Source organism: Thamnophis sirtalis, unplaced genomic scaffold (genome assembly GCF_051295495.1).
Source record: "Thamnophis sirtalis isolate CommonGarterSnake01/CBP01778 unplaced genomic scaffold, rThaSir2_p1.2 scaffold_5, whole genome shotgun sequence".
Taxonomy (NCBI): domain Eukaryota; kingdom Metazoa; phylum Chordata; class Lepidosauria; order Squamata; family Natricidae; genus Thamnophis; species Thamnophis sirtalis.
The window spans coordinates 50,813,384-50,834,277 of record NW_028261385.1 but is presented as its reverse complement, the minus strand read 5'-3'; the positions used below and the strand labels follow the sequence as shown (position 1 = coordinate 50,834,277).

The 20,894-nt window shown below is 38.3% G+C and overlaps 1 protein-coding gene across 2 annotated transcripts in view; it reads left to right on the top strand.

Annotated features, from left to right (window-relative positions):
- The window catches only part of MCC (MCC regulator of Wnt signaling pathway), a 182,656-nt gene that overhangs the window by 125,819 nt on the left and 35,943 nt on the right, over positions 1–20,894 (top strand). For both annotated transcript variants that reach the window (XM_087715812.1, XM_087715813.1), the window contains 2 exons: positions 4,311–4,453; positions 13,264–13,427. In XM_087715812.1, coding sequence (XP_087571938.1) covers positions 4,311–4,453; positions 13,264–13,427 — 307 coding nt within the window. The remainder of the gene's footprint in view (positions 1–4,310; positions 4,454–13,263; positions 13,428–20,894) is intronic.

Below are 20,894 nucleotides of genomic sequence, written 5' to 3'. Positions count from 1 at the left end.
TATCTTAAAATGATCCCATCCAGCTTTCCCTTCTAATAGGATTTAAACAACGTAAATCATTCCGCATGCATTTTACCCTCATCCCTTGCTTCTCTGATATTTACCACTATCAAATTTATGCAGACATTAGTTTAAAATCTAACTCAAAATAATTTCACCAAGCTTTCCCTTCTAATAAAAATTAAGTAGCATGGATCCTTCCACATATTCAAATAATACTTTCAGCAAGAATCAGTTTACCTTCTATTTTAAGATGATCTCATCAAACTTTCCCTTCTAACAGAATTTAAACAGCGTAAATCATTCTGCATGCATTTTACATATATACATTCAGCATCACCCCACCAATATCCAATTCCGCTTTTTCTACCGGAGAGAGGTCGCAAACCCCCATTCAATCCACAACTTTGACAAATATTTTAGAATGTCTAAATCCTCGCTCTCCGCTTTTCTACTTCTCCGAGGGAGGGAGAGCTACCCCCTCCATCTTGCAGCCATGTGGTCTGTTGCTTGCCTTCTCCTTCAGCTTGTCTTTCCTCTTTTCCAAGTGAGTCAGGAAGTCCCGCCTTCAAAGTCTTGTAATAGAAATCTCGAGCCTCCGAAACAGAATTGAGACGAAGTCTTTGATTCTCAAATGTGACCGTAATGCCGGCTGGGGCCTCCCATTTATATTGAATCTGATGATTCCTAAGCTCTTTAGTTAAGAAAGTATAGTCCCTTCTTGCTTTTAACATCTGGGATGGTATCTCTTTGAAGACAATCACATCCTGGCCATCAACTCGCAAACTATTATTGTGAAACTTTTGCATGATCGCATTTCTGGATTCTTTTGTGGAGAAATATATAATTATGTCCCTCGGGAGCTGTCGCTGTTCCGCTACCAACGAATTCTGGCGATAGATTTTCCGAATCTGCCAATCAAAATTAAGTCCTGGGCTTCCCACCGCATGGCTGAAGGCTTCAACAAAGGTCTGTTTCAGATTCTCTCGCTCCTTTTCGCGGAATCCTCTGACTCTTATTGCAAATGCCTTCTTGTTAAAGTTTATCATAACGAGCTGTTCTTGAGTATCTCTAATTTTTTGTTGTAAAGTTTGAATATTAGTGGTCAAATTAGAATTAGCCTCCTCCAAACTTTCCAATTTATTCTCTATTTCAGCGGTATAATCTGACAGGGCAGACACGGCTACAAACGTATTCGCCTTCATTTGGGCAATTTTAGACTTTAAATTACCATATAGCTCCAATACAAATTCTTTAATTTCTTGTTTAAAATCATTAAGCATTTGAAAGAAAAATTCCTGTGTTAAGAATTCTCCAGTAGAGGGCGTAGGAGACAAGGGCTGCGATTCCTTAGTAGATTCTTTAAGTTGATTCATAGATTCTTTAGGCACATTCGTAGAGAGACGCTTCGATTTTGACCTGGGTGCCATTATAAATAAACAAATAAACAGCGCTTTCGCTCCCCTCTGTTTCCAAAAAAAAAGATTATTTTGTTAAGGAGCGGTCTGCAGGAAGGTAAAGCCGGCTAAGTACATCCCCTATCAGTCACCAACGGAGAGAAATCGCCATTTTGAAGTCCGTTTAAACAAAGAAGCCTCTAGGACGAAGAGGCTGGTATTTAAGATAGTAATAAAAGCATAAATCTCACAGGGGTGGGACCCGCCCGTATTAATCCTAGCTTCAAACAACTTTGCTTTGTCCTGGGGGGGGGGTCGCCTGTCTAGGGCTGCAAAAAAAAAGGCAGTTGAGAAGAACTGGCTGGAGATAAAGGCTCCGCTTACGCTGGATCTAATCTCTGTCCACAGCCAAAAAAAAAGGAAAGGCTGTGAATTACGAATAGACCCTAGCACACAGAGCTGCTCCCTGCCCCTTTATAGCCAAAAAGGGGTGATATCTATGATCTTATTTAGATATACAGACCAGATCTCTGAGAGGAGCTCGGTTGAGCCCTCCTCGGCGACAGGCTCCTCCCCCAGGAAGTCCCACTACTCCGGTGCATCTTATACTCCGAAAAATACGGTACTTACTTCATTCATATAAGTATAATTCATATAAGTATTATTTAATTTTGCATATTTTAATATATGTGATATCTGGGAGAGATGGGAGCACTTATTTACTAAATAAAATATGCAAGAAAAAATGCACAGTATAAGAGGCTTGTTGGAAACACAAGTTGCATGCAATGAAGTCATACTTAACTCAGAAATACTAATATTAACATGAGGCAGGGTATTAAGCTTGCATATGTTATAAAGAAAGGGAGCATATTAAACTGAAATATGTTAAATTAGACAGATTTCTTTCAAAACTAAATTAATTTTGAAAAAGATATTCCTTAAATGGATTATATAAAATAAAAATGAAAGAAGACTGATGTCTTTCCTTTAAATGAAGGAAATTGCATGTATAAGGGATGCCCTCAAAATTGGCTGTACTGTGTTCAGCTATAACAAGTATGAAATGTTTGTTTTCACAAAGAAAAAAGAGGTTTTCACATAACCTAGTTTGAATTTAACTCAATTTGGCTAAACAGAATAAAATTTAGATTCATTGCATCTTGTGTGTTCAGTTTCAATATGGTGAAAAGCTCATTCACCAGGAAAGAAGTAATTCAAGTTTTGAAATGAATGACTAATTGCAGAGAGTTGACTAAGCAAGCAAACAAATTATCTTTCTAACCAAAAAAGACATGTCTTCAACATCATGGTAATTGTTTTTTGCTTAAGGCTAATTATTGTTGGAGTGTAATGTTCCCAGTAATTAACATATTCATAGAGCATTAACCAATATTTCATTATCATGTATTTTAATTTGTGTGCCAGTTACTGTGCTATTTAGAATTTAATTCTCTTCTTTAATAAATATATAGCTTTGATCTCAACTTTAAACTAACTTCTGACATGTTTGGAATATTTATTGGTTTTCCTAATAAACTAATACTTCTCATTTGAATTTAGTTTTGATAGTTTGAATAGTTGTGCACTCACATGAAGAGCAAGTAATAATATTACATTTTCCTTTGATCATAAACATTTGATCACAAATAATTGCTATCGTCTTAAAGGAAAATCCTCAACCAATTAAATCTAGGCATCTTTGAAGGAATTCTGTAGGCATCCAAAGTCTTCCATTATTGCCTTCAATTGTAGTTAAATAGTTAAACTTAAATATTTTTCTTAAACTTAAATATAGTTCAAGAAAGCCCTTGAACTATATATTTACAATACAATCTATTTGTATTGGAATGTATTATTGAAATATTGTAAATAGTTTATGTACAATATGTCAACACAATAATATAAATTTCCCTGTAAGGTATAAAAAATGACTTCTGCAGTTCTTAAAGTACAGGTAGTCCTACAACAGTTCATTGAATGACCGTTCAAAGTTACAATGGGACTGAAAAAAGTGACTTATGGGCGTTTTTCACACTTGCAACCATTGCAGCATTCCCATGGTCGTGATCAAAATTCAGATACTTGGTAACTGACTCAGATTTATGACAATTGCTGCAGCCCAGGGTCATGTTTTTTGGCAATCTTCTGACAAGTAAGGTTAATGGAAAAGCCAGATTCATTTAACAACCGGGCTATTAACTTAACAACTGCAATGATTCATTTAATAACTGTGGCAAGAAAAGTCATAAAATGGGGCAAAACTCACTTAAGAAATCTTTTACTTAGCAATTGTGGACTCAATTGTGGTCATAAGTCAAGGACTGCTACCTTGACTACTACTAGATATGCTACTGAAAGTGATTTCTAGCTATAGCCTTCTGTGAAAAAAAGTGTCATTTTTCTAACTTGTATATTTTTTGTTCATTTATAAACTGCCAATTAATATTATGAAATAATGCATTTCTTAAAAGTAAAACATGGACACAGTAGCAAAGGATTAATGAAAGAAAAATGTGAGCGATCCCTGAGAGTAGATCAGATGGAACTGGGTTGAAATTCCATTTAGCCATAAAGTGGAATTGCGTAAGCTATGTATTTCTGTCCATTTCTGTGCTATTCTGAAAACCTGGAAGTTATAAATGGTAAAAGAATAAAATAACTATTTAAAGCAAAGTTTAAATAACCGAATCACTAATACACAGCACTGAATATATATAGCTTTATTTTTAATACCTTCTGTGATTAATTTTGTGAGCTTTATGTTCCTTCCATTGATCATTTTATGTCTTAGATCTTACAAACATCTTAGATATTACTAAATGTAATATAAACTATGAAAAGCATATTTGATCATTTGAAATTATTAAACTACATTTAGTTATTCTGAATATTTTATGTTTCATTCCTCAGAGAAGAAGATGAATATTCTGAACTGCGATCAGAACTTAGTCAGAGTCAACATGAGGTCAATGATGATTCACATAGCATGGACCAAGATCAGACCTCTGCTTCACTTCCAGAAAACCAGTCAACTATTGTCACAGCTGACATTGGTATTTTGAATATATTTATAGTTTTAAAAGATGGATCATTTTTAATACAGCATATAATGCCCTATTGCAATAAATTTAAATAACTAGAAAACCTTCCTAATCTTTTAAAATGTGAGGTAAACAGCAGCATTTAATAGTAATCCAGTTTTTTTCTAACCTTTTTGAAGAAAAAAATGACATCCACAGATGTTGAAAGTAAAGTAAAAATATCAATCATTATTTTTAATAATACAAATAAAATACAAATGTGTATTTTTAAAATACACATAATATATCAACACCCAGAAATAGATACAAAATATTAATTTCAGCAACAAGTTTGCACTTGAGGATTTAGTTGCAGTAAAAAAATCAGAAATGACATTGGAAGCAATCATTTTTTTAAATGTTTACAAAGTGCTGAAGTAAATCATTCTCATTTGTCCATTTACTTTTTTAAAAATATATTCTGAAATATATTAATTTAAATATAGCATTTTCTTCAATATTATATTAAATTATTAGGTTTTGACGATTTTACTTTTCTTCTTATGCCATTAACTGTGTAAATTCATAGATTTCTAGTACTATTAGATCAAATAACAAAGGAAATGAAAAGCCATGTTCTTCCAAGACTTGTTGCTTTCCGAAAGCTGTGTAATTTTTATACAGATGGCAGGTTTCAAATAACATTTGGCTGAGCTGGGAAGTGTTAGGGACATTTGTTTGTGTCAGAATGGCTCTTGTAATCATAATTTTTGTGAAGCTCCAGCAGGTTTTGTGGTTCCATTGCATGGGCCTATAGCCAATGTGCCGGATAGAAATAATTTGTGACAGAAAGAGTCAGTATATTAAGCCACATTTTAAAAATTCTGGATTCTGATGTTTATTTCAGAGCGATAACCCATTTTCAATTCTAATAGTTACTGCATCATTTTGATGTCTTCTAAACCTACCAATAATTTATTGGTAAGAGTATGTTGTGTAGTGTGTGTCTCAAATTTTCTTCAGTATGTGGAAATCTGTGTTTCTTATGACATATAAATTGCTGCAGCTAAGAAGTTGTTTAAATTATTATTGTGCTAACTATTGCAAAATATTTGATAAGTAAATGTTTAATTGGATCTACTAAATGTAGAAAATTGATGTGGCAAAAAATATCAGCATATAAAGGAACACTGAAACACTGCAATAGAAGATAATTTTATTCAAATCTACTCACCATTTACAAACTATAAACAATGATTTTTCAAATTGATCTATATCTTCGGTACAAGAGTCATTCTGGATAGAAACACTGAATGTGAATATTTAAAATATTTGAAATGTTTTCAAAAATCATGTATGTATGTATGTATGTATGTTTTTTAATTCCTATGTTATAATCACTATTTCTATAATTATTTCAGAGCAAAATAAAACTACAGAATAGAGTATAATAGGGTAACTGTTAACCACTATGACTATTTTTATGATGTGTAAAGCAAGCATGCTTATCATGGAAAAAATAGTGATGCAATTACTGTAAGATCTTAAAACAAAAGCAAAATTTATGCATGGGTATAATTTGTTGTTAGTTAATAATGATTGATTAATATACAGCTATATATGGCCCAGCTAATTTGGAGATATATATTTAATGATAAAGTTGCCCAAGGCAGGTTTCTAGATGTTTTTGTTTTAGGTACATAACTATATTATTTTAGATAATTCTGTTTGGGAAAATTTGCTAAATTCAGTTTTGAACAGGAAACAAATACTGTATTAGGCAGCAGCATGAATCTGGAAAAAGTTGTTGTTTTAAGAAGCTGCCAGACTGCCCTACATGTGACACCTATTTCCCTTTGAATCTAGTATACCTTAATGTTGAGCCTATACCAGTCAGAAAGCAAATAGTATATTTGTTTTCATTTGCATGCCTTTTTTTGTTCTACTTTTTTTTATAACTTTGTTTTTTTTTTAATTTTTTTGATATATTCACAAAGCAAATATGCCTCTATGTTGCTATAGGCAAAACAAACCCCCATCAAGGACTAAAAAAACCTTATTTGGGCCTATATTGTACATCTTATGTCCGGAATGGTGAACCTATGACACATGTGCCAGAAGTGGCATGCAGAGCCCTCTCTGTGGGCACACGCACTGTCGCCCCAGCTCAGCCAGCTGATCGTTGGGTTTTCTGCACTCTGGTACACGCGCGCTTTCCAGTTTGGGCACACTGTGCCTAAAAGGTTCGTCATCACTGTCCTATGTAATCTGCTTTCCCCAAGATATAGATCATTTTTGCTTTTAGTCTTATTTGCATTGTGAAATGTAAAAATGAGGAAAGCACTGTCATGTAAAATATGACAAAATGTACCCAGATTATTATGGTGATTTGAAATAAAGGAGGAATAACTTTGGGTTCTTGGTAATCCTTAAACTACAATTATTCTATATGATTGGAGAATAATTGTATCAATTCAGCAATTTCATTACTACATCTTTGTCTGAAACATGCTAATTATAAAACAAACATGTGGTTAATGCAGAACCATGATTTTAATTGTAGACAAATAGCTTTCTCATAAGTATATTAAAGCTTTTATTTTATTGTAGTTTATCTTTTGCAAACAGAGTTCAAAAGTATATCCCTGAGGTGGTAAATCCACATTGACATTAATTTTCTTTGTGGCCTTTTAACCAATTTTAAGGCTTATCTCCAGGGATGGTCAGAGCAGTGGTGGGTTCCGGATGCCGTTCCAACTGGTACGGTTGGAATGGGCCCGGTGGCATCCACATGGACGCACGCAGTGTGCGCATGTGTCTTAGCACCTCTGCAAGCCTCCGTGACACTCCAGCTGCTCCACAGAGCATTGCACAGGCTCTGTACACACCATGCACGAGTGCAGAAGGCTTAAAAGAAAGGTAAGGAGCTCGGGTGGGCGGGTAGGCCCTCTGGAGCACTGTACTGGAACAGTATCCAGTGCTCTGGGCAGGCTCTGGTACATCCGTACCAGGGCATGCCGCCTGCAACCCACCACTGGCTCAGAGGTTATGCAAGGGCTATACTTTGCCCATTTCTATTGTGTGCTCATCCTTCTATTAAAAACAGCTATACATAGTCTGTATTTTAAAGGAATTTAAAATGAGTAAGTGTTAATTCTTCTCTTGTGTTTCCTTAGGACACTTTTATAAATTCATTACTGTGATAGTCAAGTATTGGCAAATAACAGAAATATATTTTCTTCATGCATATCAAACAGGAAATTGTTTCATAAGCTATCATTCACATATGACGTACAGATTTCTTTCCTCCCAACGTTGTTGGAATGAATTCCTACAGTAATCACCTCTTGCTGAAGCGGTTGCATATTTATATTGTGCTTACTATTTCACCCTTTCTAGTTGCTTGAAACATCAGCTCTTAAAGAATTGTCACATCAATGTGGAAATATTTCATGCAAGTGGGCTGATTTGTGCAATAAGCCAAGTACAAATTTCATATCCTGCCATATAAAACACTGTAATGGGAATTTTTTTTATAAATTAGCCCTTAGAAAAAGCAATAGAACTCTTAATCATTTATCCCAATATAAATGTCAGAATTGTTCATATGTAAAGTATTTCAGCTTCATTATTCTTATTTGGTATGTCAGTGGAGTTTCACAACAAAATATCTCTGAAAAGATGGGCAGATAAAGTTAGGACTCTTCATTCTTTTGTGCTCCCTTTCCACTATACTGTAATTTCTTTTCTCCATGGAGCTCAGTTCAGTTAAAGAATGCACTATCACTTTCTGTTTACTTGTAGGTAGAGAAAATGCCCATAGTTCAGCTCTCAGTGTTTGTGTTGAGAATGTTTTCCTACCCTTGATCGCTTTGAAATCAACAAATTGTGTTTGTATATAAAATATGTATTAAATTTTAAGCATAAGATTAATTTTATAGCCATATATGTTAGGGCTATATATATATCAAACCCAAGATTAAAATTACATCCCTAACATATATGGCTATAAAATTAATCTTATGCTTATATATATATATATGCCATGATTGAAATAATGCATCTGTCACTTTAAATGCTCAAGTGAGATGCGATTGGATGCTGTTGCTTTAATCGGCCATAAGAACTACTTACTATTTGTAGGAACTACTACTGGTTGTTCCTGGTTGTTCCTGTATGTTCTCCGTGCTTATTATTGAAGTTGAATACTGTATATTGGATGGTGGCTACTCTGTATGTTAGTTACCTGTCTACATGATGAATCGTGAGTTGAGCATCTGTAAAGCAACGTGTTGTATCATAGACTGTGTATATAATTCAAGACTACTTATAGTTTGTTTTGGAGAATGTTTATCCTACTTTGTTTTTGTTAACGCAAGTAAAGTTATCCTTGTTTTAACTTAAGCGCTGTGATTGATAGTGTGACTATTCAGCTGCACATTCCTTGCTACCTTCTGCTACTCAACTCTAGTCTCCAAAAAGGAGATTTACTTAACAATATATTTTCTCTTCTCTTGCATTATATTTGTTTAATTACCATATAATATATATAGTCTCTTCAATAGATGAGAATATACATAGCTGAGAGTTGAACTTTGGAGTATTCAGTGGTCTAAGCCGGTTGCTTGCAGCTGCTTCATTATCCAGTTAGGTGGTAATATCAGTAGTAGTGAATGTGGGGTTTCCTCCCTGTTGCTTGCCCTTCCAATGTTTCCTCCTTGGTAGTTCTCTAATTAGGATATTGTTTTCTCTTAAATTTTTTTGTCTAGTGTTTATCTCTACTTACCTGGGTGTTGGTTGCTGGAGAGGATATATTCTGACCTTTTTGTTCCCTTCTTAGCTTTTTATTGCCTTTTTTGAATGGTGTGTAAATGTGGTTTATTTCTTTGTCTATTAGTGGCTGCTTTGTCTGAACTTTCCAGGAATTCTAGAATTCCCCAACATTTTTGTATTTAGCTTGTTCTGTGATATTCACAGTTTTCCATTGAAACTATGGTTGAGTTTGTCTATGTCTTGTGAGATTAAGGAGTTTTCATTATGCTTTCTGATTTCTGGTTGGCGTTTATGAATATTTGTGGATAATCGTCTGCCTGGCTGTCCTACATGTTGACTGTATTTATTTTGTGTACTATATATTGTAACGTACAGCAGGACAAGCTATTGTACAAAATCGGGGGACAAATCCCATGTTCATTACTGATGATGTTAACTAGTCAAGTAAAACAGCTGCAAGCAAACAACCAAGCTGAAGAGAGCATCCAGGACTACATACTGTGATTCTGCGATTCTGTGATTCTGCCAGTGGAATTGTTTCATACCAGAATATATTAAGTGTATCTGTGTTGACAAAATTTAAGTTTTGAGAACAGTTTTGTAATGTTCAGTTGCTCATTGAAGGTGGCCTACAGAGACAGAAAATATAGCAATATGTGCATATTGAAATTGAAGAATTTGAACTACATTAATGAAAAACTATTAGGTTACAAGTTTGAATATTTTACAATATGTACATCATTTTTATAAATTCATTCAGAGTAAAAACTTTTAGAAAAACTCAATAATATTTATCAGTACCTAGCAAACAGTTTCCTATACAACTAGGCTCTTCATTCAAGAAGCTTTTCCTGTTTAGGTCATATATATGAAAGTAAAGATGCAATTTTAATCTCCAGATTAGGCAATAATCATTTACATTGTCATTCTCTTCCAGACTCAGTTTACTTTTCAACAGAATTATAGCAACACATTATTTTGATGAATCAAATTGGTTTTTTGTTTTTTTAGAAATGACTTTCTTTACTAAGTAATAAATATGGTCAGAGAATCAATGATATCCCAGCTGAACAGACCAAGATTTTTACATATCTCGGAATTGATTTTGAATCTACAGCTGCTTAGAATTAACAAATGGCTTGAAAAGCTGTTGCTGTATGCCCAAAATCTTTCAATGCTATAATTAATTTTCCTAATTCTAACACTAGTTAGAAATATCAGCCAAATCTAATTTTCCAGAGTGGATCATTTGTTCATTTAGTCCTTGCTGACAAGTTTATCTTTTCTTAAGAAAAATACATGACCTTGTAATTGTCTTACTGCAGTCCTTTAGCCCAGTCGCAATGGTAGTCAGAGTCCTTGATTCAGATCTGTAAAAGGACAGAAGTTCTGCAAAGGTTCAAATAATTTTTATGGGAGATTTTATAATAGGCCACTTTTATCTCTATCATACAAAGAGGGCTTTTACATTGCAAGAGTTAGTGTTTTACCTTGAATGAACCAGGATGATGAAGGAAAATTCAGTGATATCCCATGTTCAAAGCACCTCTGTCCACATTCATATGCAGTGACGTGTAGTCAGGGGAGGCAGGGCCTCACCACTGTCATCATGAAAAGAAAAAAAATTAAAAGAAAAAAGGCTGAGGTAGTTGCTGCCAGAGTCACAGTGGATGACTCTGCTTAGTGCTTAACTGTTTAAAAAAGCCTCTAAAAAAGTGCCCTCTGCAGGAGGAGGCAAGAGAACCATGTGCCTCATTTAGTCTATTTAGTCTATCTTTATGATCACTTGAGCAGAGTTAAGCAAGGGTTAAAAGCCAAAAAATTCCTTATGTAGATGAGGCATGTGATTCTCTCGCCTCCTCCTGTAGAGGGCACTTTTTTTAGAGGCTTTTTTTAAACAGTTAAGCAGAGTCATCCATTAAAGGCTCTGGCAGCAACTAACCCAGCCTGACCTCAGCAGCTCTTGCCTTTTTCTTTTTACATTTTTTTACATTTTCATCATGGCAAACAAGAGCAGAGTTGAAATCCTCTGTGACACAGCTGGAAAAGGTATGTGGGTCGGAAGGAGGGGGAAGGAATTCAAAATTATTGTAATTTGTAAGTAATTTTTTATTGTAAGTAATTTGGGTGTGCGTGTGTGTGTGCATGTGTTTGTTTCTTCACTTCACTCAAACAAACTCAATTTGAGAGAGAGTTTGTTTGAGAAGAGAGGGGCAGCCTTGTTTGAGAAGAGAGGGGCTGGTGCTTTTTTTCTTTTGCCCGCTGTGCCCCCCTTCCCTTTCTCCTCTCCCCCCACTGGGAGCCCCGTCCTGCTCCCCTCCCCCTTTCCTCTACCTCCTCCTCCTCTCCCCTTTCTTTGCCGGCTGCAACTGAGCGAGGAGGCACTGCAGGGCCAGGCCCCTCGCACTCGCATCCAGCCCGCTGGAGCTCGCCGCACCGGGGGAGGAATGAGGCCCCGTTGTCTGCCGCCGCTTGAATGGGAAGGAGGAGAGAAGAGCGGTGAGGCCTTGTGCCGGCCAGCCTGGGAGTAGGGCGGGTGGGCTGGCTGGGTAGGGGGGATCATGGCCGCTCAGGTGGTCCCCAAAGCCCTGCCGCTGTGTCCGCCATACAGCGGGACGCATCCCGCTCTATGGCAGACACAGCACCGGGACTTTAAAGCCCCGCCGCCGTGATCAAAATTTGGATGTTTGGCAACTGCCTCATATTTATGATGGTTGCAGTGTCCTGGGGTCACCTTTTGCAACCTTCTGCCAAGCAAAGTCAGTGGGAAAGTCAGATTGATTTAACAATCAGGTTACTGATTTAACCGCAGTGATTCACTTAACTGTAGCAAGAAAGGTTGTAAAATGGGGCAAAACTCACTTAACAAATCTCTCACTTAGCAATAGAAACTTTGGGCTCAATTATGGTTGTAGATTGAGGACTACCTGTATAGGGAGATTTCTTTACTTAATGGATATTTACATGGTAGAATTGAGTTTCAAATAACACTGATTTCATTGTTCTCTTGGGTGACATCTGTGAAAAAAATTCAGGTGCTCAGGCATGAAAATGTGCCACTCAAACACTATACTTTTCCACAAACACTGAAAAAAAATTAGAGGGAACATTGTTCACAACTGTATTATTGCTTTCATTTTAGTCCATGATCATAAATAAAATAAGTGAAAGGACTTTGGATTCTATAAATATCACCTAGTAAATTCAGTAGGAATATATATTGCTTGCCTCTCACTTTATTATTGTTACCTATAAAAGATAAGTATGTTGTTGAATGCCATTAATTTTATTCCTCACCACCACCATTATGTAGGTGGACTATACCAATTCATCTTCTGACCATTCAATTTAATAAATGTAATCAGGGATGCAGTGCAAGCAAAAACAGAGATCATCTCACTTTCTTGAACAAATTATAATGAGGATATAGTGCTCCGGTATTGCAGACACTTATAAGGTGTTATAAAACATACGTGAGCCATGCTAAAGATTGCTTAGAAGAATATAATTACGTAATTCTGAAGATTTCCGTTTTGCCTTATTTGTTGGCTTCAGTGATATTGTGTAGATGATTCACATTTTTGGCAGAGTGACCTTACCATTGAGGTCTCCTAGTTAATGGTTTTCTCCTGTTGTGGAAAATCACCCTCCCAACCTTTAGACTGATTGGCAAGTCTCAAAAAAATCTCAACAAAGCCAGATCTGATTAATACTTGGATAGAAGATTATCAGGATGTCCCAGAGCTGAGAATAAAAAAAAATAAGCCAAAAGATAATGGCAACCAACCTCCATTTGTATTGTTCTGGAAAAAAAACTACCTTGATTTCCCTTACACAAAAATCGAGCAATATGAGCTTTAAGGAGGACTTAAAGAAGATTGTTTTTTAGCCTAGTTTTTAACCTTAGTTGTCAGGTAATCATTAGTAGGTTGCAAGATTAGGATGTTAGTATTTTCAAGGAAAATTTGAATCTGTTTGTCTGCTTCCTTCTTCCTCCTCTTCTTCCCTAATCCCATTAGAAAGATGAGGTTGTCTGCAATGCTAATCTGACACATTCCGTTTCATTTCAGATACCTGTAGTGACTTAAACTCTGAATTGCAGAGAGTGCTGACAGGACTGGAGAATGTTGTCTGTGGGAGAAAGAAGAGCAGCTGTAGCTTGTCTGTGGCAGATGTTGACAGGCATATTGAACAGCTCACTACTGCCAGTGAACACTGTGACTTGGCCATCAAGGTGTGGTAATATTAATGTTAATTGTAACTGTTTATAGGATATAATGTAATTGGTCCACATGTATCATCATTTATTTGATAAAGAAGTGTTTGATTGATTGATTGTTTGTTTGTTTAACAAATTTCTGCTGTCCATTTCACACAACTGAGAGTGATTCCTGAGACCGGAAGTGAACCAGCATAATGCAGTGCCTCCCCCCAACCCAGAGCCATTTCAGATGGATACCATGGTCAGTGTTATAAGATCTAGGGATCATCAAAAAGAGCAACCAGTGATTCTTTCCATCACATATCCCAGCCTGATATGCACCCTACATATCGTTTTATAGATTTTTCAAAACTTATACACCTTGTAAACCATTTTAAGAGATAATAAGGAAGTTTGACTTCCTGTTTGAATTATTATTATAATTAATAAAATCCATAATCTGAGAAGCTCAGGGAAGGGGCCTGAATTTTCATTTAAATGTGATCTGTGTAGGTCATCTTTAAATCTGTGCTGTTATATAAAATAACAAGTTAGAAATGAGAAGTTGTGGATAATAATAGAAATTAGAATTCTAATGATACATTTAGAAGGTACTTAAGAGGGAAGTAACATGTTGGTCAAAATATTTGAAAAATATTTAGAGAATTTTTCAAAATAAGCTCACCATTATACAATAATACAGAAACATGTCTTCCTACAAACAGTTAATTAGTTATTAGTTAATCAATGTTCCTGCCACTTTTGCACACATATTCAGAATTGAATGATCATAGCTCAGCCATAGCGTAGTGTACACTTTCAATAAGAAATAATATTATTGCAACCACGTACATTTTAACAGGAATAAGGGGTATTAAAATTGCACAAATTTTGGCTGAATTTATATATCTTGATTCATACTGATTTTTAAATGCTAATCACATAATATGTGAGTGATTCTAAAAATTTGTCTTATGTAGAAAGTATGTCAACATTTAATATTTCTCATTAACTTTTGTCCCTTTTGTATGGTAATTCTTCATTATGTTTTATTGGTTCACAACCAATGTTCCTTCTAAGCTGTGTGGGTGCGCGGCCGCGCAGGTGGCAACAAAACACAGCACAGCAGTGATCTTTAGCATGATGGACTTTAGTCTGCAGATAGCTAGGAGGCTTCTGTCAGCTGGTCCGGGATATTATAGTGCCTGGACACACCCAGAGGAGAGTGGGCCTTTGGACAACAGAAACGAGGCCACCTAGAGTAACGATTGGGCTCCCTCCGCCGGCGCATGGCTGATTGACAGGGAGGTCAATCCCTCATGGATCAAAGTTACTGAGGGGGGTAGTGGGGGTAGCAGCGGCAGCCAACTCTCCGCGGGATGTGCAGAGCATGCTTTCATTGTGGTTTGTCAGCTAAGCCCCCATGGCTGGAATTTATACATCTTGATTCATACTGATTTTTAAATGCTAATCACATGCATGCTTGAGTTTTATTGGTGACTAAACTTGTTGATTACTGTGTATCACTTTTGTACATGCAGGTAGGTTTACAGGTAATCCTCCACTTATGACCACAATTGGGACCAGAACTTCCATCGATAAGCAATGTAGTAATTAAGTGAGTGTAAGGATTTCATTTTGGTCACATATTCACCTTTTCTCAAAGAAAAGTACTATATCCTTCTTCTGCCACTTCATATGAATGGGGCTTATGAATAGCCATGGCATAACCTAAGCAGGATCTTAGTCATATAAATCACTTTTGCTATGACTATAGCAAATGCAATACATGTAGTCCTTAACTTACAAGAGTTTACTTAAATCAAAGCTACAACGGCACTGAAAAAAAGTGACTTATGACCATTTTTCACAGTAACGATAATCATGTGAGCAAAATTCAGATACTCAGCAGTTGATTCATATTTATGACTGTTGTTGTGTTCCCAAGGTCATGTGATTATCTTTTGCAACCTTCTGACAAGTAAAGTCAATGGGACAGTCAGATTCATTTAACAATTGGGTTACAAATCAACTGCAGTGATTCACTTAACAACTGAGGCAAGAAAGGTCATAAAATAGAGCAAAATTGTCTTAACAAATATCTCATTTAACAAAAATGTTGGGCTCAATTGTTGTCATAAGTCGAGGACTACCTCTATTGCCCATATCTTTGGCCAGTTTTAGAATTCTCTATCTTGGAAAACTGGGCAACAGATTTTGCTCAGTGATTTCTATGCCCCATCTTTCTTTTCTTATTAATTCTTGAGCCTGCAAAAAAGTAAAGCAGCATAACATTTTCTGCCACAATTGCTAATCCTTAGAATCCCTGTTTTGTCTTGTTGCCAACTGAGATGTCCTCACCTGGCAAAATGTAGGGATGGACTAGGATTTGATATCTGGCAAGATACATCATGATAAAAGTGATTTGGACAACACACCTGCTGCCAACTTTTTGTTCCAAAGTGTGTAAATATACATGCGAAGAACATTGAAATTTTTCTAGAGAACTTTTCAGTTCTACACGAATTCTTTCCTTTATTCTTACACATTGAGAAGAAAGATAAAAAGGCAAGAAGTGAGTGGTTTTTGCTAAACCCATAACTGATATTTTAGGTCAGTGATGGCGAACCTATGACACGTGTGTCAGTGCTGACACGCGTAGCCATTTGGGGTGACACGCACAGGATTTCATGTGATTCATCCTCGGCTCCTGCACGGCCGCCGAGGATGAAAGAATCTGTGCTGGAAGAACGGGGGGGCGGGACGTATGATCTTCCCCGCCCACACTCACTTACTGTATCGCCGCCGCCCCTTTCTGAGCGCAGGGGCTGCTGGTAAGGCATGCGTGCCATGCGCACACACGTCATCAGCGCGGCGAGGGAGGACCCGCAGGAGAGGAGCGCGGGAACAGTGCACGCCTCTCTCCAGTCAGGCCGGCACAGAGAGTCTACTCCTGGGACTGTCGGTTACGACCGCACCACAGCAGGGAACAGCGGAGTGCCAACGGGAACTGTGAGCGCCATTAGCAGCAACTATTGGGGTGCCATGGACTTGTAATTGCCCACAATAACTGAGATAAGTGAGGGGGAGGTTGTGTTAGCTTGTTAGGCTAGTTAACGTCCTCATCAACATGCCGCTCCGGCCCGCCCCCGCTATGAATATTCATATTCTTCGCCCTCGCGTCACTAGGAATATTCATAGCAGGGGCGGGCTGGAGCGGCATGTTGATGAGGACGTGGAGCTGGAAGCAGCCGACTCCACAGCCCTGGTTCACGGCACCCCAAACAAGTTCAATAATATCAAGGGCAACATACGAAATCGACTGATGAACAAAGAAGTTACTAAGCAGGTATGTTAAATAATTTGTTTTTGGTTTATTAAATACAATTACATATTGCAATTATACATTTTTGTAGTTTAAACTATAAATTGCGCAAAATTATGTTTTTGTCGAAGTGACACACAACGCGAGTTATGCTCGATTTTTTGCCGATTTTTGACACACCACGCCAAAAAGGTTGCCCATCACTGTTTTAGGTTAATCTGACTAGGAATAATAGCTGTGCCTTTATTGTTTCATAGTCAACTGTAGCTTTGAAATCAGACTAAAGAAGAAAGCCACACATTATATATGACAACTAAGTATAAAGGGAGAGGACAGATTGCAAGTTCTGTCTGTCTTTACAGAGGATCAAGGAATATGCTCCCTGCAACTCATACTGATGGTTTTCTCGCTTCAGTTATTTGGGGATGGGAGAAAAGAGATTTACATGGCACTGCTTATTGCTTCATTACTCGACTGCTTCAGGCATGATTATCTGCTCAGAGACAGCTGATTTAGTGTTCTTCAGAACTTCTAAGTTTTTGCAGTAACAACTCTTGTCAAAAGAAACCAGCTGTCAATTGATTGGTGACAAAATACTAAAGTGCAAGAGCTATTTCTTTTAAAACTTGGCTTTTGCAAAAAAAACAGGTCTCCAACATTTTCCATGCTGCTGTCCCAGAGATTGATAAACTGTCTGGCTACATGCATGTGGCTTCCTAAGAGAGCTGAGATGAGCAGCTCTATCTTGGTTTTATTCCTGGAAAGAGATGAAAAAGAACAGCAATTAAAGGAGAGTGCCCTGAATTCCAGATTGAAGTTGCAATTGGCTATTCCCAATTCCTTTGGGTCAGCTTATTGCATAGCAGATAAAGTAGTCAGTAAGACACATCAAATTTATTCAAATTGAAACTGTCATAGGTTACTGCTATTTGAACGGTTTTACAGAACACCTTTTAGACTGTGTCTATTCCAGATAAGGAACCTGTAGTGTTTGCATTAATAAGTGGTAGTTCATTCAGTTAACAGTAACTTTTTTTCTTAATTAGCTAATGAAAGCAGCAGTAAGTCCACTTAATATATCGACTGATTAAGTGGAATGCACTTTGCTACCCATTTTAGAACTTAATTAGAATGTTTCATGTACTTTATTGCCTACTGAGCAAATATGCGCTACAAATGTCAATGGTTTAGTATTGCTTACATTAGCATAACAAGATGTGAATGAAATAGGCCCTTTTTATCTTTAAAAAGTACAATTTCCTCTTAACTGAGTCTTAAACATAAGCTGTATGTATTTGGTTTGGAGGCAAAGCGCAGCCCAAGAAAGTTACAAAAATGAAATAGAAAGGAGTTGAGAACATCACAATTAGAAAGTTTAAGCAAATTTGAGTTACGTTTTCTTTTCAAGTGAATCACTGTTATTTCAAAGAAGTGAATACATGACAATATAAAATGCATAGTACTTACAATAACAGCATATGAATTGCAGCTGCTGTTATGAATCTAATACTGTAAAGAAGTTGTAACAAGTATTTTCTTGCAAACATAGTTGTAAGTAATCTATGTCAACAAATCTCATAGAAATACTCATAATTTTTTTAGCTCTAAAGAAATACCTAGATTTTCACGGTATCCTTTATCTTACTTTAAAGTTGTTTTTAGTTTTTCAACAGAAACTGTCATTTTACTGTTCAGATTAGTTTAGTTAAATGATATATCTTAAGGAAATGCTTCAACTTATTCTTCCAAGAAAACTTTTGGGGGGAGAAGAGAGATAATTTTGGTCTCTATTTTGGGAGCAAATAACACTATTTTTGCACAAAGTTTATTGCTAGCCTCCCTGATCTGTCCGGCTCTGTCTTTGCTGGTCTTTTGAAAGCTTTTGAAGGCTAAACTGTTTTGAATACCCTAAACCAGAGGTATCAAACTCAAGGCCTGGGGGCCATATACGGCCTATGGGGTGTGCTCAACCAGAACGTCCCAGAACGGCGCCCATCTTGTTGCTGAGTGAAGGAGTGATTGTAGGTATGCATGGTTGAGAGAATGTTCCCACGTGTTTTTAAACTTAAATTTTTAAATTTTCTATTCTGTATGATTGTATATTTTAATATTTTATTATTAGTGGGGTATGTGTGCGGAGAAGGTCTGGTCGGTATGCATGAGGGGATCGAGAGTGCGGCCCGGAGCCCCCTCCACTGAGTGCAGAAGCAGAAGTGGATGGGGGCCCGGTTCCGCCTCTCATCCCAGAGTGTATGATACGAATGGCCTGCTGGGGAGAACAGGGGCCGTGGGAGGGGAGGTTGGGTCTATGGTGGCGGGGACGGGACGGAGCATCCCGGTTATGGTTTCGACCAGCAGGGAGGTCACATGAGGCTGGCTCCAGAGAATTGTTAATACCTCTCTACAGGAGGGATCTTTCCCGCTGCCCCTAAAGGACGCGGTGGTAAGACCCCTCCTTAAGAAGCCTTCTCTGGATCCAGCTATTCTTAACAACTACCGTCCAGTGTCCAACCTCCCTTTCGTAGGGAAGGTTGTTGAGAAGGTGGTGGCCTTTCAGCTCCGACGGACCTTGGATGAAGCTGATTATCTAGATCCCTTTCAGTCAGGCTTCAGGCCTGGTTACTCCACTGAAACTGCTTTGGTTGCACTGACTGATGATCTCTGGCGGGCGAAGGATAGAGGACATTCCTCTATCCTGGTGCTTCTTGACCTCTCAGCGGCCTTCGATACTATCGACCATGGTATCCTTCTACGATGACTGGGAGAGGTGGGAGTGGGAGGCACCGTGTTACGGTGGTTCTCCTCTTACCTCTCAGATAGGTGTTGGTTGGAGGACAGAGGTCGAGCCCTAGGCCCCTAAAATATGGGGTGCCTCAGGGCTCGGTCCTGCCCCCCATCCTATTTAACATCTACATGAAGCCGCTGGGTGAGATCATTCGTCGGCACGGGAACATTCCAAACATTCCAAACATCAAATATCAATATGCGAACGATACTCAGTTGTATCTGTCCGCCCCGTGCCAACTCAGCGAAGCGGTAGAAGTGATGTGCCAGTGCTTGGAGGCTGTTAGGGTCTGGATGGGAGTAAACAAGCTGGCACTCAATCCCGACAAGACCGAGTGGCTGTTGATGCCCCCTAAGAATGGAGCAGATATTCCATCTCTTAGCCTGGGGGGCGAAACCCTTCGCCCCTCAGAGTGGGTCCGCAACTTGGGTGTCCTCCTGGATCCTCAGCTGACATTAGAATACCATCTGTCGGCTGTGACCAGGGGGGACCACTTCAAATGGTCACTCATGCTCTTGTCACCTCTGGCTTGATTACTGTAATGCGCTTTACTTGGGGCTGCCCCTGAAGAGTGTTCGGAGACTACAATTGGTCCAGAATGCAGCTGCGCGAGCGATATCGGGTGTACCTAGGTACACCCATGTTACACCTATCCTCCGCAAACTGCACTGGCTTCCCATCGGTCTCCGAATGCGCTTCAAGGTGCTGGTCATTACCTTTACAGCCCTACATGGCTTAGGACCTGGATACCTACGGGACCGCCTCCTGCCACATACCTCTCAATGACCTATAAGATCACACAGATTGGGCCTCCTTCGGGTACCATTGACCGGGCAATGCCGGTTGGCGACTACTCGGGGGAGGTCTTTGTAGCTGCTCCAGCCCTGTGGAATGATCTCCACGCAGAGATCCGGACCCTTCCCACTCTCTCAGCCTTCCGTAAGGCCACTAAAACCTGGCTGTTCCAGCAGGCCTGGGGCTGTTGACCCCAAAATATGGTCCAGCCCCACTTGGAATGGAGTGCATAGTGTGTTTTTTTTAATCTATCTTTTTTTTCCTCTTATTCCATTTTGATTTATTTGTATTGTTAGCCACCTGGAGTCCTACGGGATTGGGCGGCATACAAATGCTATTAAACTTTGAAACTTTGAACTTTGTTTAGATCTGGCCTGTGGGGCCACCCTAGAAACAGCAAAGGACCAGCCCGCAGTGCCTCTGCCAGCAAAATTGGAGCTCAGGCAGGCCCAGGCTCCATTTTCAGCTGTGACAGCCTCCTGCCACCCCCTGCCAGTGAAAACAGAGCTTGGGGAGGCCAACCCCCCCCCCCCAGCTGAGCTCCATTTTCACTGGCAGAGGGTGGCAGGAGGCTGTCGCAGCTGAAAATGGAACT